Source organism: Brachyistius frenatus, unplaced genomic scaffold (assembly GCF_029030835.1).
Source record: "Brachyistius frenatus isolate BFR_SWC_R1_liver_20210118 unplaced genomic scaffold, ASM2903083v1 Contig_4, whole genome shotgun sequence".
NCBI classification, from domain to species: domain Eukaryota; kingdom Metazoa; phylum Chordata; class Actinopteri; family Embiotocidae; genus Brachyistius; species Brachyistius frenatus.
In genome coordinates, this window is record NW_027210603.1 from 3,168,839 (window position 1) to 3,191,822 (window position 22,984).

General features: G+C 38.5%; 1 protein-coding gene across 4 annotated transcripts in view; it reads right to left on the reverse strand.

Moving 5' to 3' along the window:
* Positions 1-18,098: 18,098 nt before the first annotated feature.
* Positions 18,099-22,984, reverse strand: part of kif21b (kinesin family member 21B) — a 60,052-nt gene continuing 55,166 nt past the window's right edge. For 2 of the 4 annotated variants that reach the window (XM_069710613.1, XM_069710605.1), the window contains 3 exons: positions 21,804-22,003; positions 21,268-21,404; positions 18,099-20,070 (listed from right to left, as the gene is read on the reverse strand). In XM_069710613.1, coding sequence (XP_069566714.1) covers positions 21,305-21,404; positions 21,804-22,003 — 300 coding nt within the window. In that variant the 3' untranslated portion in view covers positions 18,099-20,070; positions 21,268-21,304. The remainder of the gene's footprint in view (positions 20,071-21,267; positions 21,405-21,803; positions 22,004-22,984) is intronic. The other 2 variants (XM_069710629.1, XM_069710621.1) reach the window with 1 other exon arrangement.

Consider the following 22,984-nt stretch of genomic DNA (forward strand, 5'->3'; position numbering starts at 1 on the left):
TGTAGGCACTGTGTGTGTGTGTGTGTGTGTGTGTGTGTGTGTGTGTGTGTGTGTGTGTGTGTGTGTGTGTGTGTGTGTGTGTGTGTGTGTGTGTGTGTGTGTGTGTGTGTGTGTGTGTGTGTGTGTGTGTGTGTGTGTGTGTGTGTGTGTGTTATCCTCTCTCCACCACCTCACTGTTTATCTCACTTGTTCTGACACTGCACATCTCTCTCTCTGCCTCTTCTCATGAATAAACAAAGGACTCGCACACATATATGGAAGGCACATTAACATTAGTGGTCATGAATAAACAAATAACCAGCTGTTTTCCATAAATTACTGCTTGCATCAGGAAAGAAATCTGTTTTCACCAACTCGGGAAAACTGCAGTTGTTACTTTTTTTGTCAATATGGAAACAGATGTCAGATTTCCTGTGTCATTGTACCTTTTCTATTTCTCTGTCTCTCTTCCTTTCACACACACATCATGCACACAGAGACACATGTAGCCATAAAACATTTTACCCTCGTTCATAAATAGGTGCAGAAGCACACATCTCTTCCCTGCATAGAGCCCCAGCGTCTGGATTCTGGAAATCAATTTACACCGGCACATGCAGGATGCTTCTGCCCACACAGCCCTCCAGCTCAGGATGAGGAACACACACACACGCATCATCATTCTTCCATACAAACACACTAATGTGCACATATGAAAATAAATTATTTTCTCATATCTCATGTCACTGAAGGACTTATAAACAGAGCTAAAGAGGCACACACATGTCCGTACACACCCCTTTCTTTCCAGGATGATTCATGTATTTTGAGGGTTCACTGTTATGTGTGGGTGAGCATGTTATTGCAGATGTTCCACAGAGTGGGTTGGTGGGAGCAGGGCCAGAGGACAAAAAAGAAAAAAAAAAGAAATTGCAGGAAGGGGAGGTGGAGAACCTTCAACACATCTATCATCTATTTTGCCTTGAGTAGTTAACTGCAGTATTAGAAATTTAAGCATGCAATAGACCTCGTTTATACAAACTGGGACTCCAGATATCAAATTAAATTCCTGCAGATATCTATTTCCATCCCTCCGTATACTTTGATCTAAAAACACAGGGTACTACAGGGGGACTGATACTGAGCAATGTTTTGCCCCCTGATTACAAATAAACAGATTTTTTTTTTTTTAAATTTTTTACTTATTTTTAATATTATAGATCTGTTTCTTTTTTTATACAGCACATTTTTAAATTTTTGAATGTTTGATTATGGTCATTTGTCACCGCAAAAAAATAAATAAATTCACTCTCATTATTAGAAAACTTTGGATAGACTCTTGGATATTTACACATTCTTTCCTTGTGGCAGCATCAAATATAGACTTTTTCAAACGGCCAGAAAACCATTTTGTTTTTGGTAAAACTATCAGAAATGGGTTTTTTTTATTTTTGATGAAATGCATTACGTGCCATTTCTTAAAAAACAAAAATCGCGTCATACCTGTATCTGAATGGCTTAAAGTATTGGCTTGTTAAGTGATCAATAGCGAAAACCTACAAAACACTGGATTTTTCCTTTAAATACTTTTGCCATCCAACTGCAATGGGCTAGAAGGTGGTCAATGCGTTGTATTGGCAGTGACATTAATAACACCATAGGGGTTTCAAATGTCCCTTGTCCTCCTTCTTCATCCTCTTCTCTCGGCTTCCTGCTGTTTTCTAAGCACTAATTACTGTGTTTATTCTTACTTGCGTCATGCTGTCCAAAAATATCGCCTTTCTGGAAGCAATTATGGAAAAACAAACAAATGACCTGTCAAGCAAATGAACCTCCTCAGAACAAAATAAGCGTTTTATTTCCATCAACCTGAGAAAAAAATACATTTGTTTACTCCTCTTACTAACATTTTCTGGTGTTTCAACAATATTTCAAAGAGAAACTTAACAAAATTGACTAATTAATACATTTTGGATGTCTAATCTTAGACCAAAGTTGTACTCCGTGCAGTTAATTGGGGAATCCATTTGTATTTTCAGCTATTAGCCTGTGACGCACGTGCTTTAAAACGTTGTTTTTGCCTCCTAGTTTTACATCAACCACGTCATTGTCAACACTAATAGTGTGGCTGCTGGTGGGTGCAGTGAAAAGGATCAGCGGTTAAACATAATGCAGCTGCATGACGGATGATATGCCATCTGCTGTCTGGCAAATTGTGCAGTTTTTCATTTCTTAAGAAAATATCTTCCGCAACACAATCTTCTGTTTTTCCCCAAAAAAATTAGCTTACTTTGGAGAGTTGTTATTTTTATCATTTACATTTGGCCAACTGTAGATGACATGATTACATGCTGAGGGATTTCCAGTGCACAAACAATGTAATCTGGCATCACCTAAAATATTAACAGTAAACCTAGTCGGAAGAAATATTCATTTCTCCAACAAACCATTGCATTGCAGCCTGAAGTACTGTAAAGTTTTAACAGAAAGGATTCCACTACTTTATCTGAACTTTGAAATCTTTTACTCTAAATACATAAAAAGGAAATCCTTGTTTTAACATTAGGCCTTCCTGAGGATGAACATTTTTGAATATTCAAGAACTGCCTTTTTCTTAAACTCATCTTGTGCATGCCGGACGTCCGTTGACCATATCTGAAAATATAATGGGAATATGACTGCTTACTACATTTACAAGACGACTTATGAGAAATTATCAATGCAAATGTATGATTGATTATACTTATTGCTCTCCATCAGAGTGCCTGATTAAGAACTGTGTGCTTAAAACAGCTCGGGGAACAGACTTTCTAATGCAGTAATTTTTTTTTTTTTTTTTTTTTTTTTTCATAATTCCAATGACGCCCATTCAGTGCAGCTAATGTGAACACCAGTGACCTCTGATTTAGGATTGAACAGGATTTAAACTGGCTGCTGAGGCTTTGTGTTTGCCTTTTGCAAGAACCAAGTGTGATCCTCAGTTGTGCCCTGTAGAGAAATAGGACATCTGATAAACCCAGTTCAAAAGGGCCACATGTTCCCCCCCAGAGTGTAATCCTGCTCTGTGGACTGGTGGTTTAATCCAGAATCAAACCCCTCCTGAGGTGCCAAACATCACAGGGAAAGCTTTTCTGAATGAATGACAAACAGAGGGACACACACACAGTATTCATGCAAGCCTAGGTGGCTGATTGGCTGGGGGATGTCCCGGCACTCCCTCAGGCTGCAGCAGTGGGGATTCAAAGAACTCGATGCTGTATTGGAGCCACGAGCAAAATAATCATAAGAATAACACGTTTCCTGAGCAGGTCAACAGTAAATACATGAGCACTCAAGTTAATTATTTAATTGCAGCTACTTATCCAAAAGTTTTAATATGCTGCAGCAATTTTTCTACTGCGGGGAAAGTTCATCACTGAGCCCTCGAGGGAAGCAGCCTGGATGCTCTTGAAGTATATGCTGAGGTTTATCTCTGTGCGAATGAGCTACTGAATGTTGTGAGCGAGTTTAAATGCTGAAAACTATACCAGACTGAGGAGCAAAGAAGTCTCTGAAGGCAAAGTTTCCACAGGGGACTTTTTAAAACCTTTTGCTCAGTGACACAAATAATGGCAGAATTACACTTTGCATTTATCTGTGTTTTATTGCTCTAAAAGCCCCTTTGTGATTTTGTTAAATCAACACCAACATGAAATGCATCCAAATGAAAATGACTAAGTATAACTACTGCATGGTATTATGCCTAATTAACAGTTTCAGTTAACATGCTCTATATCTATGAACGACTTCAAAAGTTCATTGACTGACGGATGCTGTAAAAACACAGGAACTAAACATAAATAAAATCAATGGAAGAGCTATACTTTTGATCGCCAAAGGCAACTTATTGCTAAAATAGTGTTATTTTAAACCTTGCAAGCTGCAAATTTTGTTATTAAAGTTGTACTTACATTACCCAACTTTAAAGGAATAGTTTCTAATCTTTAGAAATATGCAAAATAGTTAGCCTATAGCCCCAACATCTCACTAATTAGCGGATTATATAGTGAGTTACATCCTGGGACTATTTTCTTGACCAACCAAAAAGAGTTTCCCTACATAATTGGCAATTTTACACATTTCTTTTTTCACTCAGGCCAATTGAGAAAAAGGTCCAGAATGCAGCACACTATATATTGTGATGAGCTTTAGAGGTGCTGGTAAACTAATATTTAGAAGAGTCAGTTCCTTTATGCTGTATCCTTGCAGCGGCTTTACATTGGGAAGACTGACATGAGTAGTAGCCATAGTTCAATCTTGTCATTTAACTCAAAAGAGAACAAGCATACGTCCCGAAATGTCTAAAGGCTGAACTTGATATTAATAAAACCAAATACTTTTCCCTCTTATTTCAAAAACAATGAAAAATAAAACAAGCCAATTCTTTGTAAGACAGGCTATATGTAAAACTAGAGCTCAGTATTTTATAACATAAATAATTCATGACACGTCACTAAATTGAGCCAAAACATCCATGTGTTCAAAAATGAAGGTCCCTTTGACATTGTGAGACCTGTCGGTGAGTGCTATTTGTGGCTTAGGAAACACATGTAAACAAAGTATAATTGGTTTTGTTAGGTTAAGTATTTAAAATATTGCTTCATTAAAAAAAAACATCAGCCTGTGTTGTTATGGCAACAACTGTTCATTGTCCTGATAAGGAACACAGTAGGTGGATAATGTTTGACAGGGCTGTTATGATGAAGGATCAAAGGTCCGCCTTTGTTTTTCAGTCAGACCCACCTTCATACTTCAGAGGGATTTCTGACAGCATATCCGGGTGAGTGTGTCTCTGATAACATACTCGAAGCTTTTACTTCAATAACTACTTTCGTGTGCTTATTAAATCCAAAGGTATTCCAGTCTGTGGGAGTGTCTCATCTTCATCATCATGGTGGAACTGGCTTTCTACCCAGCGGTGGCACTAATATATTTCTTTGGAGTGATGAAAGCCACGCAGGACGATCGGGTGGAGCTGGACGACCGGGCGTCGATGAACGTCTTCTGTCTGTTTGTGCTGGCACAGCCGCTGTGTCTCGTAATCGGAGGGTACACTGGCATGGCTACCTACCTACTCACGGCCCTGGTTTCCTACAACTTCCTGCCATGGAGCCAGACAAAACAACCTGCAAAAGAAAAGAAGTCAAATAAGAAAACAAAGTGAGAATAAGGAACATACAGTGCACGGGGATGATATGTAATCCTGCCTTTTTTTTTTTTGCAAAGGAAGTGACCCTGATTCGTGGTGTAGCACAAGATTTATTTCAAACAAAACTGGACAACTTAACAGCCCCCATGGAGGAAAGGACACGCAAATGAACATCAAATCGAGAAACACTTAACCAACTGAAACTGAAAGAGTACAAAACAGAAAAATAGTTTGTTTAGATCAGTATTCTCTTGTACCTTTCCAAGATGGACCAGTTGAACACTTGATCAGTTCATTTTAAAATTTTTGTTGTTTTGAAGAATGTATATTTGTTTGTTTCTTTTATTTAATTTTTTTTGCCCAAGTCGAAAAGATTTAGCTACAGCTAGCAGCTAGTTAGCTTAGCTTTGCAAAAAAAGTGGAAAGAGAAGGAAACTTCTGCCTGTCTCTGTCTGAAAGGAACAAAACCTGCTTACCAGCGCCTTTAAAGTTGTACAAAAACTAAAGTGTAAAACATCCAGTTGTGTTTGGTTTTTTCTTTTTTTGGGGGGGGGGGGGGGTTAACGTGCTGGAGTATTTCTTGGCCAGTTATAGGCTTCTTGTTCTGCAATGTTACAAATGATAAGTAGTCTGGAAAAGAGATGTGACAAGTTAAATAGAGATTTCAAAGTGTTGGTTTATGCTGCATTCAAATGGGGTGGTAGCGTGTACAGGAGAAGAGTCCATATGAACGGCGCCCTCTTGTGGTATCCATGATGTTAGAACTCAAAATGTTCAATCAACCTCAAGTTCATGAGTTTTGACGTGATGTCTGCGGAAGTGGCCATGGAAGTTCATATTTCATTGGATGTGAAGCTAATACGTTGTAATTTTAGTCATGGAGAGTTTGTCTTCATAACTTCGATAGAAGCCTACGTCTGAGGAAAATGTTGATCTTCCCAACAACCTCCTCTTTTACTTCGGTGCATTTCCTTATGCTAAGCTAAGATAACCCCTGATCAGATGTGAGAGTGCTGTTGGATCTTTTCACTCAACTCTTGGCGAGAAGCATATTTCCCAAAATGTGAAATGATTCCTTTTACCGAGAAATTGAACAGAGACAATAAATAATTTCTCCAATTCAGAGTTGTAATTAAATTTTATGACTTGCCCTGGATTACCTTGTTTCATCCTTGACAAAGAGTGTACAATGACTCATTGCTACTGAACATTATAACCTATAGATACTAACATGAATGTGTCCGATTTTTCAATTAATGAAATATTTAACACATTACGGACTCACTGCCTGCAACAGGCTCCCACAAAAAATAATAACCATTAGAAACACTTTGAAAAAAACAGCATTGGGTTTTTAATTATTCACCCGTGTTCATAAATGACTGTGTGTCCCTCTGATGTAGTTAAGCCTGGTAGCACAGTGTGTGTGTGTGTGTGTGGGGGGGGGGGGGTAAACCCGGACTCAAAGAGAGAGTGTATGATGGGATTAGACTATGCTATTTGGTTGATAGTCCGAGGCTTTGTTCAGCCGATGTGCAGATGCTCACTGTGTGTATCTGAGAAACAGTGAGGCTTTTTTTTTTAAAGAAGAGGATGAAGTGCACTACTTTCCTCGGCATTAAATCCTCTTTGAGTTCATGTCTCTGAATGTATTTCTCTCGTACAGTGCTTCTCACATATATCGTATCCTATTAGTGTGAATTATAGGGTAAACAAGGTGATAACCTAAAGTGTCAATCATTCACTAGAACGGTTGTTATCCCAGTTATTATCTGTATCTTCTCTTAAGAATACTACTCCATGGAAAAACTAATCTGCTTTTGTTCCAGCTCCTATTCAAGCTGTATAAGTGCTCTATATTTGCAGTTTACTTCTCTTATTGTCACATTATGGTGCTGCATCGGCATTATTTGAAAATGATAAAAGTCTACTGCTGCTCATTTATTGCCTTTTTCTCCACAGGATTCTTCATATTTCTTCAGCCGGTCCTCTGAGGAGAACCTCGTCTATCAATTCAAATCCTTTTCCGCATTCAAGCTCATTTCCAAGATGTTGCTAATGATCAATTTCCCCTTTGCCGTTATCACAGTCAAAAGCTGCATTTACCAATCAAGGAAAATCTTTAAAGCCTGTAAAGTTTCCATCTCAAATCATTACTGGATCATTTATGTGTCTGTTCATGGCTTTATAAGGAAACAATTTAAGTAATTTAAAAAAAAATGTGTGATGGCTGAAGGGAAATAATCTTGTCACTCATCTTAGGGAAGGGTTTTAAGAACTTGTAGTTTACTTTCCTGCCAGAGGATCTGTTGAACTTTAGCACAGAAAAGCAACTGTTTTCTATATCATCAGAGGAGCTGTGAGTTACAGGTTGCAAATGAAAAAACACAGAAGTCAGCCAATTACAATTACATCTATTATAAACTCTTTTTTTGGCCTATGAGCAGCAGCAGAAATAAACTAACAAACTAACACTGAGATCCTTTTAAAGGGAAGTTTTCTCTCTTTTTAGGTGGATGTCAAATCAGTGTTGGTGATGACTGTAGTTAAATGAAGCAATAAAGTCCTCAGTGTGTGATATTGACTGAGTAAGCAGATTTCTGACTTTTCCTGCAGTCAGCAGTGCCTACATGTACCAGGATGCTTCGCACCTGATCCTTAATTCCTTTCAAATCCTTCTGTCAAATCCAAGTCTCTCCCCTTGTAACATCTTACAAAAACTATATATAATCATCCAGAGAACATGGTTTGAGAGAAAAAAGAACAAAAGAATGTGTTTATACCTTAGGAGACTACTCGCACTGATCATTTACTGTAACTTTAGTAGCTATTGTAAAAACAGGCAGCTTGTATACTGTAGATTTTGGATTTCATGATATCGTGTCATGACCTAAATGTTGTCTTTTCCTGGTTTTAAAGGCTGCTTTGCATTTCTAATTTACACGTGATGTCATTATCTGAACTTACCTGACTGTTCTAGCTGTTTTATTATTTGTGATTTGTGACTTAGTGATTATTTCCACATTGCTGATGATTATTTATCAACAAATCTGTGTAAATATTTTGTGAAAGCACCACAATATTGTTGCTATATTGATATTAAGATATCTGGTCAATAATATTGTGATGTTTTTTTTACATATTGCATATTAAATCCATTGTATTGTACTTACCAGTATACATAATGAATATAGGACATTTACTGCTCTCAGGCTATTTTGATGAATTTCGCATTGATTTTTATTGTTACAGGTGATTGATGTTGCAGGACAGAGACTGATGGATCAGCAAGTGAGAACAGACTTACTGGAATGCTGCAGTCTAATGAAAGAGATGGAGGCATTCAAATGCAATTTCAAGAGTTTGCTACACGGAGAGAGAAGATGGAGCACACACAGCTGGGATGTGACAGGGTTTGTGTATGGATGTTTGTTTGTTTGTGAGTGGCATCTTCAAATGATTTTTGCCTCCTCTGAGGTGTTAATGGTCGTCGTACATCACAGTGCTTGTGTCTCCCATCGTGGCTGGGACAGGCTCAGCCTGACACAAGTTAATGATCAGAGTTTGCAAAGGAAATGAAGATTTATGAGTTTGAAGTTTGTATCTCTATCCCTGAAGTAGAAAGAGATGCATCAGCATAAAAACATCCACCCTGTATCTACTTGTCTTGCCTTACAGCCTGTTAGTCTGTTTGTCCTGAATTTTCAATAAACTCCTCATCCAATTGCGAGGTAAAGAAATGATTTCTTTCTCATGTGCTTTCATGTTGATATCAGACAGAGAGCTCAGCGTTTAAAATCTGCACACAACTTGGTAAATACTATGATGAATACTATGAAGCATTGGTGTAACCATGGGGGGGTATGAAAATGTGTTAAATATATTCTCCTTTTATGAAAACCGTCAATGTGTTTGTCTCTTGTTATTTGCTGTTTATTTTCAATATATTTCCCATTGTAAAGGAAAACCTAATTGTGTGACTCCGCCCTCTCAATTGTATATTGAGTTGTGTCCATGCTCCCTCCTTAACTAGGTACAGTGGTGTGAAAAAGTGTTATCTTTGACTGATATTTAAATTTGTTTGATGATCTGAAACATTTAAGTGTGACAGACATGCAAAAAAATTGGAAATCAGGAAGGGGACAAACACTTTTTCACACCACTGTAGCTAGCGCTGTACGTCAGTTGTTAATGGGAAGTGAACAGAGGGGAAGGAGAATAGACACATCATCCAATAAGCAGAGAAAGCATGCTATAATATGACTTTTTTATGACATTTTGGACGACATTACTTTTTTGACATCTGGGCCGAAATGCTATAGTATGACTTTTTTTTAAATATTTTGGACAACATGCTACAGTATGACTCTTTTTTTTTTATGACATTTTGGATGACATACTAACTATAGCATGACTTTTTTTATGACATTTTGGATAACATGCTATAGTATGACTTTTTTTTCATATTTTGGACGACATGAAAAAAAAGTAGTGCTGAAGGTAGTGGGATTGACCCCCCCCCCCCCCCCCCCCCCTTGAAGCAAGCATGTCAGGTCAAAAGAAAGGTCATACTATTGGGTGTTATCCAAAATATTTTAAGAAAGCCATACTGTAGCATGTTGTCAAAGATATGACAAAAAAGTACTATTATTATAAAGGACCCAGTGGTGCAGTGGTTAGAGCAGTTGCCTTACATTGAGAAGCAACTGCGTTCGATCCCCACTTTAAGCATGCATGTCAGTTTAGAAAAAGTTCATACTATTGCCTCTCATCCACATATTTGAAAAGAAGTCATATTATGGGATGTCATCCAAAATATGAAAAAAAATAAAAAATAAATAAAAAGTAACATTATTTTAAATGGGACAGTGGTGCAGTAGTTAGAGCAGTTGCCTTACAGTGAGAAACAACTGGGTTCAATCCCTTATTGAGGCAAGCATATCAGTTCAGAAAAATATACTATTGGGTGTTATCTGAAATATTAAAAAAAAAAAAGCCATATGTCTTCAAAGATATGACAAAAAAGAAGTAGTGCTATAAATGGCACAGTGCTTCAATTCAATTCAATTCAATTCAATTTTATTTATATAGCGCCAAATCACAACACACGGTATTTCATGGTACTTAACACATTAAAGTCCTTACAACAATACTTTACAATATTATACAGAGAAACCCAACAATTCAACAATTCCCACATAAGCTAGGAGGGGAAAAAAAAACTCCTCTTTAAGAGAGAAAAACCTCCAACAGAGGGAAGGAAAAACTCCCTCTTAACAGGAAGAAACCTCTGACAGAACCAGGCACAGGGGTGGGCGGCCATCTGCCTCGACCGGTTGTAGGTGAGGGGAGAGCATAGAGAGAAAAGGACAGCATAGAGATAGAAGAGAAGAACTGTTGGTGGAGATGACAAGCACAAGGCCAAGACATGCAGCTCCATGACGGGACATCTGCAAAAGAAAGAAGAGAAACTACGTGAGCGAGGGAACTGAATGGAGACAACAGATAATAAGCAAAAACTATGGGAGAGACAAGGATGGTGAGGTATGAGTCAGTTGAAGAGTAGGAGGAAAGAAAAGAAGCTCAGCATGTAACGAGGTCCCCCCCAGCCAGTCTACCCGAGCCAGCCCAAACTATAATATTCATCAAAAAGGAACATTTTGAGTCTAATCTTAAAGCTAGAGAGGGTTTCTTCCCCTCAAACACAAACTGGGAGCTGGTTGGTTCCACAGGAGAGGAGCCTGAAAACTGAAGGTTCTTCCTCCCATTTTACTTCTGTAAACTCTAGGAACCACAAGTAGATCAGCGTACTGAGAGAAGTGCTCTGCTAGGATGATATGGTTCTGTAAGATCTCTAAGATATGATGGAGCCTGGTCATGTCGAGCTTTGTAAGTCATCAAGAGAATTTAAAATTATATTCTTGATTTCACAGGAAGCCAGTAAAGAGAAGCTAAAACTGGAGAAATATGAACTCTCTTGCTAAATCCTGTCAGTACTCTTGCTGCAGCATTTTGGATCAGCTGCAAGGTTTTTAATGAGTAATTTGGACATCCTAACAGCAAGGAATTACAATAGTCTAGCCTAGAAGTAACAAATGCATGAATGAGTTCTTCTGCGTCATGCTGAGTGGTGCGGTGGTTAGAGCAGTTGCCTCACAGTAAGAAGCAACTGGGTTCGATCCCCACCTGAGGCATGCATGTCAGATCAGAAAAAAGTCATACTGTTGCCTGTCGTCCAAGATATGAGAAAAAAGTAGCAGTAATAAAAATGGTTCAGTGGTAAGTGCTGACTCCTCACAGTGAGAAGGGAGTGGGATTGCCTCCCCCTTGAAGCAAGCATGTCATGTAAAATAAAAGTCCTATTATTGGGTGTTATCCAAACGTTTTAAAAAAAAGAAGCCATATCCCTATCAAAAGCCTATCACATGTCGTCAAAGATATGACAAAAAAGTAGGAGAATTACAAATGACACAGTGGTGCAGTGGTAAATGCTGACGCCTTACAGTGAGAAAGTTGTGGGATCAATCCCTCCTTGAGGCAAGCATGTTAGGTAAAAGAGAAGCCATACAATAACATGTTGTCCAAAATAGGAATTTGAATCATAATTTGGACAACATACAATGACGTATTTTTTATAATTTAGACGACATATTATAGTATAAGTTTTTTACATATTTTAGATGACTTATTTTTCCATACTATTGCATGTCGTTAATTTTTTTTTAAGTCTTACTATAGCATGTCGTCCAAAATGTTTAAAAAAAATCATACTATAGCATGTCGTCCAAAATATGAAAAATAAGTCATACTTTAGACGACATGCTATAGTATGACATTTTTTTTTATCACATTTTGGATGACATTAAAGAAGTATGACTTTTTTGTGCTATTTCTGACAACATGCTATAAGTATGACTTTCATTCAAATTATGGAAGCCAGTATAGTGGTATAGCGTTGTCATCTTGTAGTCTAGAGGTACCGAATTCGATTCCCACCTGGGGCTTTCTATGTGGAATTTGCATGTTCCTGCAAAACTAATACCCTGAAAGTAAAGTTTGTCATCCATAATATGGATGACTAACTTACACATGTAGTCCATAATGTAAAACATTACATTCAAGCAAGAATATGCAATCCTCCACACAAAGTTCCAGGTCCCCTATCAAACCCAGAACCTCCTGATTGTGAGATGACAGTGCTGGCTTGGAACTGCACCATTTTGCTGCCTTTATTACATGCTTGTCTGACTTATATGACTTATAAACATGTTATGGAAGAGTGATCAATGGTACAGTGGTTAGTGTTGTTGCCTCCCAGTCAGCAGGTTCCAGGTTCAATACTCGCCCTGGAAAGGATGACATTAACATCTTAGAAGAAAATCTATGTCAAGGACAAGAATCAAACCTGCAACCTTCAGACTGGGAGGCAACAATGCTAATCATTGCACCACCATTCTCTCTTCCATAATTGGTTTAAAAGTTATATCAGTTAAATAAGTCAGACAAACATGCAATAAAGGCAGCACAAATTTGCAGTTACTAGCTTGTCATCTCACAATCAGGAAGTACACAGTTCAATAGATGGCTTGGAACTCTGTCTGTGGAGGATTGCATGTTCTTGCTTGGAGTGTGACTTTGTCACATTTACGACTACCCGCATGATGTTTGTTTTACATCATGGACTACATGCACAAGTTAGTTGTCCATATTTTACTTTCAGGTACTTCCTTATGCATGAACATGCAAATTCCACATAGAAAGTCCTAGGCCAGAATCGAACCCGGGACCTTTAGACTGTGAGACGACAACGCTGAAAACTGCACCACTATGTTGCCTTCTTTGACTTGAACGAAAGTCATACTTATAGCATGTCGTCAGAAATAGTACAAAAAAAGTAATGCTTCTTTAATGTCATCCAAAATGTGAAAAAAGTCATTCTATAGCATGTCGTCCAAAAAGTGAAAAAAAAAAAAAGTGTCATACTATATAGCATGATGTCCAAAAACTGATAAAAAAACAAACAAAAAAACAGTTTAGCATGTCGTCCAAAAAGTGATAAAGAAAAGTCATACTATAGCATGTCGTGTGAAATATTAAAAAAAAGTCATACTGTAACATGTCATCCAAAATATGAAAAAAGTCATACTATTGAATGTCGTCCAAAAAGTGATAAAAAAAAATCATAGTTTAGCATGTACAAAATGTGATAAAAAAAGTCGTACTTTGGTGTGAAATATTAAAAAAAAAGTCATACTATGTCGTCCTAAATATGATTTAAAAAAAAGTCGTACTATAGCATGTCATGTGAAAAATTTAAAAAAAGTCATGTCGTCCAAAATATGAAAAAAAAAAATCAAACTATAGCATGTTGTCCAAAATATGACAAAGAAGTCATACTTTGGACAACATGCTATCGTATGACTTCTTTTTTTTAATCACATTTTGGATGACATTAAAGAAGTATGACTTTTCTGTGCTATTTTTGACGATATGCTATAAGTATGACTTTCGTACAAGTTATGGAGGCCAGTATAGTGGTGCAGTTGTCTCAGTCTAAAGGTCCATGTTCGATTCCCACTGGGAACTTTCTATGTGAAATTTGCATGTTCCTGCAAAACTAATAAACTAAACCACTACTGTTTATATATTTAAAAAAGTCAATATACAATAAGGTCTGAGCTGGATTCAGTAATATTACGGTTCAAATAATTAATCACACTCAAAAGGCAGAAAAGCAGTTGTTTTGAACTGATTTATTTTCTTGAGGGAACATTGGATCCTTCATTAAATATTAATTTACATTATTTACAGTCAAAACATATTTTACATTGCTGGGTTACATGCACATTGTCATATAAAAAAAAGCTGTACACACATTTACACATTTAAGAGGGAGTAGTCTGTGCAATAAAAAGGCACAAATGACCTTTGACCCTGCATTTATGTCCCATGAGTACACATTTCACAGACACTGTCACATATTGTATAACCATACAATAAACACCTGCAGAGAAACAATTTGAGCAGCTGCTGAGAAGACGTGTGTTTGGTGTGAGAGATTATCTGCCAAGCGGCAGAGCAGTCAAATTCCCTCTTGATCAACAGCCCTCTAGATTGTGTCTAAATGTGATCCCATCCCCTCAGCAGCCTGAGGCAAAGTTGAAAGTCTTTTCAGCCGTAATGATAAAGCGAGGAGAGATGTCGACTCACTTAGAACAGAATTTCACAATCTGTAGGACAATCTACAATCCTCAGAATATGTCTGTTACAGACTCAGGATTTTAGGTGAATGATTATCAATGTCCTACATACACATTCTGTTTTTCTAAGGCAGTAAGGCCTGTTGGCTGAGGCGTGAGGGTAATGCTGAGACACTGACTACTTAGGTTTTATGGTAGGGCTGGGAAGGAAGTGCTAAAGGTGGAAATCACACAATCAGTTTGACTGGCAGCTCGTCTCTCCAATCTGTTCTGTTGTCGTACTGTATGTTGGAAATTGCATCCCTGTGAAAGTTGGTGTAATTTACCTTTTTCTTTTTACCAATTGACCATTTGCTAAACCACACCCCCAAACAGTGATGGTCCAATCATAATTTAGGAAAAGTAGCTTTGGACTTTCTATAAAGCCGAAACAGTGTGTACAGGGCCTCTAATGTGATCAATAATATATGTATATACAGAGTTCAGAGGGTTGTTTCTTTTTTATCCTTTACAAAATCAGAAAACAGTGCATTACTGTATGGTTACTAGCTTACTTATGATTTAAGGATCTATTGATATTTCCAAAGGCAAAAAGCCATTTTTGTTAACAACATTAAGTGGAGTTACAAGTTACATTAGAAAAGTACCTGTTCAGAACTGGAACATCCACTTTAATGGGAGCCTAGAGGCTACAAGGTAAAAACGGTATCAAATAAGATATTACATCAAAGAATGACAAATTTACACTGGATCAACTCAAGCCAAAGTTCGTATTTGCTAGGCAGTATTTGATTTGTCAACTAATTAGTTATTCCTGGTAAATGAAAAAGACTTTAAAAATAAGACAAAAATCAAACTCCTGTGATTCTTGTCCAGGTATGTTTCTCTATATATCTATACATGGCTGATATCATTATAAACTGGTTGTGCCGTGCACCAACAGTAACTCAGGGCAGTGAGGCTTAGCAATTGGTCAATTCATTGTTTCCCTGGCTGTATGCGTTCATGTTTACCACAATGTTTTCTCTAACAAACCATCAGGGGGCGCCAATATTGGACACAATATTACACATCCCCTCTATTAATGAGAGCAAGGTATCAATTGTTGAAATGAATTTCAGCTTTGCTCAAAAAGTTCAATTGATCAACATTTAAATTAGAGAGATAGAACTTACAACAGATTTTTCCTTCAAATGTACACAACATGCTAAATTGTACATTTAATGGTACAAATACCAGTAATATCTATTTCCAAAAGGATATTTCATCAGGCTGGATGTTTTCCAAGTTAATTGTTGCAAAAGAAAACAATCGACGGTATATTATGTCATCCTGTGTCTCCGATTATTTTTTCAAAAAGGAATATGGCCTGTTTGTGGTCAGTAATATTAAGAAAAACGCCTGAATGCCAGCAGACAACCAGGGAAATAAGAAAGCAGATGGACTCTCACCGAGCATCCACAAAGGTTTGTGTGCTGCTATGTCAAAGTGAAAATTCTCATTCTCAGGTACTATAAAAGGGGACTGTAAAGGCAGGGGACTGTCTTTTTTTTGTTTTTGTCTTAACTGTTATCTTACATATAATATCTGCAGAGACATTAATATTGGTTTCTAACCCTACTGTAGATCTAAACAGATGAGTTATTTCCGGTACAATTTTAGTGGTTTAAGCCTTGTTTGAGACTCATGAACGATTTCTTTGTAAACTAAGTCTAAACCTTGGCTTAATACAATATCTGGAAAACAGCCTGCAGAGTTCACAGCAGTGTTTGTTTTCCAAAGTGCTTGTAAATCCTAACTTGCAGAGATTGCAGTGAGGCGATCTGATGACAAAGAAGTCAGTTAACCTCAGCAGCCTCTCCTGTAATATTTAAAAAGCTATGACAACTATTTACACATCATCAAGTAATGAAGTGGTGCTGAAATAGGCTGAAGTACAAGCCTCAGAGCTCGGGGCGACGTAAAGGAGACCTATTAAGCTCATTTCCAGGTTTTTCGAAGGAATTCCTTTGTTCACCTCATGTTATTAAATTTGGCCATGTTTCATGTGAACATCCGACGTTGTAACATTAGTAAACACAGAAAAGCGTAACAGGTCCTCATTAAGGTGGAGCTGATCCAAGGTCAGATGATAATTTAGGGCTTCTGCATGACTAAAATAGCTAAACAGATTTTGTGAATTTAAAATTTTTGTATCATAGTTCTTGCAAAATTTATTACCCATCATATGGAAGAATACTTCTTAGACTTTGATAGCAAATCCGCTCAAGTGTTCATCATTTAGATTGGCAACACAAGGACGAATGACTTGCCCACTGAACTGTTATGTTTCGAGATGTCCAATGAACCGATCAGCACCACTAGCATCATGCATCCTTCAGCGTATGTACAAGCACAGCAGAGAGTGCCTAAAGCTACAGTACTACATAATCCTCTCTAGCAATAAATAGGAGTCAGGGGGAAGTGAAAAAAGAATTAGAGATAAAGCATGTCTTTGCATTATTACCACAGGAAACACATTGCTGAGCTGCAGAGCAGGGTCAGTTTGGCTAATTGGCACAGATAAATAGATAGCATACAGTGAAGGGCCCAGTGGACTCAATGTCAAAGTATACAACCCACAATGCTATGGAGGTTAATTTACCTATTGACCACAGTTTGTACCACTCACTCCAGTTTTATAGGCAAACTACTGTACAAATACCTTATTTCATACATACTTTAAACAAGTAATTATGGTCAAAAATCAGTGCACCATCTTCTTAGAGTTGCAAGACTTTCAGCTTTGGCCAGATTTGGAAGATATTATCTAAAGTGTGTACATTTTGTACACAAAAGCACAGCACATATATATAACCACAAGTAAAGGGAATCATATGCAAAAGCAAAACATGAAAATGAGTATTTTACAAAAAGGGGTGACACACTGAAAGTACCATTATTGTCCCAGTAAAAAGAAAATCTCTTAAACAAGGCATTTGGTTGATTGAAAAAGCTAGCTAAATTCACAGGGTCGAGTTATGACTGAAGTATGACTAAAATTATCCTTCAACCTTTACCTGAGTTTCTAATTATGGCAAAATATTACACCCAAGAATGCTTCATCAAATTAACCCCATACAGATATCCACACATACCCCCCCACCCCCCTCCCAAACACAACACCTAAACCCCCGTAATTTCTGTTGGAGAGTGTAAGCAGCTTCAAACTCACGTTGGATACATGAAAAAGCAGAAGTACGTACTCGCTTATATCATAGTTCATAGAAAGCATCTGGACAGTATTTTCTACTTTTAGCCACTATGAATGCTGTTTTATGATCCAAGCATCACTTAATTATACTACATACTGTACGTCTCTGGGTCTTTTGTAAGGAAAAGTGCACTAAATCTCCGAAATATTATTATTTTTCAAAAGAAGGAGCGATATTGCCGAGCTGAACAAAACTTAAATGTAATAATAACTGACATAAATTGGGGTTTTGTTATCGAGCGGAAAGACATCTGTGGGACAAGAAGCTTTAAAAGTGCTTCTTGTCATTTTGGAGTGGTACAGAAAAAAAGCCCATGTTCATAAAGTGATGTGAATAGGTTGCTATTTGCAGTATTCAGAAGTGTCAGACAACAAAAATATAATTGAATTGACTTTGAAGACTTACTGCTGCCTGTAGGTGTGTGCGCGTGTGTGTGTGTGTGTGTGTGTGTGTGTGTGTGTGTGTGTGTGTGTGTGTGTGTGTGTGTGCGTGCGTGCGTGCGTGCGTGCGTGCATGTCAGTGAAGTGCTGCAGTGCTGAATTTGTTTCATTAAAGAGACACTACATCAACACAGTGAGGGATGCCAAGACCTATCAGGCAAGATGGATAAGCGAAACATCCGCTGAAGTCTTGTGTTTGTGTGTCCACAGTTTGTGCATATGCATGTGTTGCCCACACACATAATCTTAATCTACCACATAAACAGATTTGTACATCAGTGCATGAGTACAGGAAGTTTACTCCCGTCAGGAAGTGTAGCAGCAAATAGTGGGTGGAAGAAACTTGGGATTTTAATAAGAAATCCCTCTCACTTATGACCTACTTTCACCCAAGTAATCTTGCCTGAAAAGCAGCTGGTTGAGCTGTGAGACGTCTAATTACATTGGCTTCCCGGAGAAGTTCAGTAGCTGGGAAGGAGGTGGACTGCTCAGTAAAGCTGGTCAGTCCGACGCCGTCACTAACCTTAAGGATCAGAGCGGAGCTGGAAACAGGCAGGGAGAAACCGGCGGGGCTCCTTTTACCATTTGCATTAAGGGATAAATGGCAGGTATGGGCCATATACTGTGGGTGGGTTGAGATAATGATCTGGCACTTTGGCCTCAGTGCAGTACCTATCTCACACTTTCTAGAGCAGATAATACGATCCAGTCAGGTCCTCCAGGACCAGTGCTACCTCAGTTGTGCTACTAGACGTGTGCTTTCCTGTTTGCAAGGTCAGCAGCCAGACAGAGCCAAAGGGCCACAAAGGAACACATCCACAGAGGAACATATCCACGCAAGAGCCAGGCATCAAATAAAGACTTTGAAATGTCAAGCACCAAGTGTTTGTACACAGAGAACCGTAAAAATGTTCCCACCCACCTTGTGGCAAAGTCCAACAAAACCGAGGTAGGGAAAATAATAAATTAGATGGCAAATGGTCTGCACTTGTATAACGCTTTATCACCTTATTGGTTTCAAAGCGCGTTTTACACTGTTTTCCATTCACCCATTCACACACACTAATGAGCTGCCATGCAAGGTGCTCGCCAGCAGGACTACATTCACACACCGATGGTACGCTATCAGGAGCAACTTAGGGTTCAGTGTCTTGCCCAAGGACACTTAGGCATGTGGCCAGGAGTCAGGGATCGAACCAAAAACCTTCTGATTAGTGGGTAACCTGCTGTACCATCTGAGCTACAGCCTCCCAATTAGAAAATTAACGAAAGTGAAAATTAGTAACATGACTTATGAAACACAATAAGGTTTCAGTGATGTACTGAAAGAACCTTGAACTCATGGAAAGTAAGTAAAAAAACAGGAGTTATTGTATTTTATGTATTTTTCCAGTGACGTTGAACCCAAGATCAGCAAAAGTCTATCGATCCACTGCAGTGAACACATGATAGTCTGTGTTCAGTGTCACCATGCCGTCCTGAATGGAGGAACAGAAGTCCCAGTTTTTACGTTGTGTCCATCTGCAATGTAGATTCGGACGACGTCTTTGTTTTAAACAATATTTACATGAAAACACGTCTGTGAGCAGATTTATCTCTCTCCGTCTGAAACCTTGAAGAAACAACAGGACACTTTTTTTTCATGTAATACCAGGCTGCGTTTTCCCTTCAACTGTTTTGCCCGGTGCATCCGGTGCTGTCTTTTCCAAGCAGCACCACGTCTGAATGGCACTTTCAAATTGGCAGTTAGAAATCTGAAAGGCAAATTGTTTATTTTTTCTTCCTTCGGACTGCATTATTTTAGCCCGGCTTTGTCTTGTTGCATCGAGACACACCTTTATTGCCTTGTAAACTGTGATTTCGTTGTCACATCTGAGTGCTTGAAGTGAGCCGGTCACAGATCATTGGCAGAAAGTTGCAGCAAAGATGGCTGACAGAGGAACCACAGTGTCTTCGGTTCTCACCTCTTCTTCCACACCTTTGACAGCCAGATCTTCACCGTCTGGTCGCTAGAGAAGAGGAGGGAGGGGCGGGGGAGCAAGGACAACACAACAAAGGGAGCAAATAACAGAACATCAATCGGGCAATCCTCCCTTCAAAACAACTCATTGTACATCAGAAACAACACAAAGGCATTGACTTTAAAGTACACTTCACACATGTTCATTCATTTTTCCACTCAACAGTCCGTAGAAGACACCCATCTCATAGAACCGGTTAGAAGTAAGTTAAAAACTCTACAGCAATTAAATATCCAATCAACCACAGTAACACATGGTTGTTACCCACAGTCACAGCTTTACTCCCAAGTGACCTCGTAATTTAATTATCAGTTTCAAATTCTCTTGGTGGTAGTCCACCTGACGCTGCCTGGCCAATTAGGTAATAATCAGGACAGCAACACATTTTCCAATAACACTATAACCGAACACGTTGCACTTTGGTTGGTGTTAGGAGACGCTAGATAAAAACATTTTTGGATTGGCTCTTTGAAAAATACACTTAAAGCTTTCTTCATAAGAGTTACATGAAAACACTGATGCCACTCTGTGCACTAAATATGAAGGTACAACCAGCCGGCAGCTGAGCTAATAGAAACAATTAGCAGGGTTCTGTCCAAAGGAAATGAAATCCAACAACCAGCACCACTAATCAGGAAGTTATTAGCTCATTTGTTCGCTAAAAATCATAAGTCTGTGAGGTGGTCTGAGACGAGGGCATACGTGCTGGGCTAGCTGTAGCTATATGGTGAACCACCAGACATGTGAGTCTGGTATCAATCTTCCCACCATCAACAGAAAATGTGTGTTCCCCAAAATGTCAAATTATTCCTTTTAAGTAGAAGAACAAGCATAGCCGGTTATTTTCTATTTGCACACATGACAAAAAGATTGTTATTCAGAGCTGAACTGTGAGTTACTTGCTGCTTGTAGTGAATGAGAAGTCTTAGTAGCGGCAGTGTTCCGTAAATGAACCAGTGACCATACTGAAAGTTTCAAAATCAGAAGCCAAAAAGAACAGCAAGTGTAAGGACAACATCAAAAAAAGTTAGAAAAGGGAAATAAGAGAAGCAGTGCAAAAATGAAAAGGGACATAGAAACAGAAAAAGCAAAGAGAAAGTGCAGGTAGCACACAGCTAAGAAAATTATAGGTAGGGAAAAGAAGTGCAGCAGGGGAAAGAAGGAGGTAATTAGTTGAGAGAGTACCAGAGGAGGGGAGGGTTGGTGAGCAGAGAAGAGGCAATCATGGGAGGCTGGTGGCGCGGCCCTTGATGGCCAGAACCCGTCGAGGAAGACATGGGGTTAAGCCGGGCACATAGTTCCACAACTTCACCCTGCAGTCGCTGGGGTCGGGGGGAGTAGAGGAGAAGGAGGAGGAGGAGAATGATGAAGGTAAGGGTGAGAAACAGGAGGAGAGGAGGGAAGGCAGAGTTTCGGAGACCAAAACAGAGGAAACATTTGTCCACAGAAAAAAGTAATAGAGGAAAAGGAGAACAGAAAGATGATGGAGATTAAAGATGTGCTGAAGCAAGAGAGTGAAGAGAGAAGACAGGAAGTAGATAGGATTTATGTGAATCTCAGTGAAACCTGAATGAGAGGTGAGAAAAATGAACACAGGAGAACTGGGGGGGATCAAAAAGTCCCACTCAGACACACACAAACAAGTAAATAAGCAGCATCTTTTGTCGGATGGAGCTCCGAACTCAGCAAAACCGAGCTCTGAATTCAAAGTTTAAATTTACCTGGACGCAGTGAAGATATGTCTTGAGTTGGTACATATGGCGTTAATGGGGCTGTCGTGACCTCTGACCTCTCCTATGGGGGTGAAGTTTTCTACGTTCCACACTTTCAGCATGCCGCCCCGGCAGGCGCTCAGCAGCATGGGCCGGCCCGGTACGTAGGCCAGAGAGCACACCCAGTCCTTGTGGGCGTTGGGGATTTGCTGCGGAGTCGAGGCAGAGAGAGAGATTCAGGGTCAAAGTTACTTTCACATATATATATAAAACTCAACACAGCTGTGTATGAGTCACCTGAGGTTACTGCCTTCTTTAAATAGCAGCAGAAAAACATTCTGTACATGTCCAGTGTTCCATTTTTAATGGATATAAACTATTATCGCGTAAAGCAGAATATTTCTTGAATAAAAAGTGCACAGCATCGTTGCTAGGCAACATATAGGTACAGGTATGGTTGAGACTGCACCTGGTAGTTATTCTTAGCTTGTGTGTTCAGTATTTTACAAAGGCTTCGAACAGAGTGGAATTATCTGTTTGATGTTTAATAATCACATTGACATGAACAACAGCAGAGAAAATGACAAAAAAAAGACCAGAAGCTATTAAGCTTGTGTTAATATTTGTGTGTAAAAGTTTATTTCAGTTGTATTCATTTCAAATTACAGAGCAACTTTTAGGTTAGTTTTTGAGTATTTTGATCCTTACAAGCAGATCTCGTCTCTATATGATAACAAAATGTTTGATTACAAATACGTTTTATCAATTAACTGCTTCACAAAAAAATCTGAAGAATAGTCTCTACATAGACATAATTTTTCAGATGTTTTTGTATGAAATAAAGAGAAAATGAAGGACAGCGTGAACCTCTCTGAAGATGGGGGATGTTAAACATAATCAGTCAAACTTTTTTTTCACAATTCAGAGCAAACACAAAGAGCTATTTGGATTTCACACAAAACTGTATTAAACTTTTATCATCCCCACAAGTTAGGTCTTGCTGTTGTTTTTTTAAATTATTATTCTGTTTTAATTTATCATTTGGATCTGAACAGTGGAACACATACACAACAAAATTACTTGTATTATGTTATATTACTGTTGTGTTTCATTTGCATCTGGTATTAATTGTTATTTAATTTTATTTATTTATTTATTTTTTTACAGGTTTGTTTTAAAGCTGCAAATAC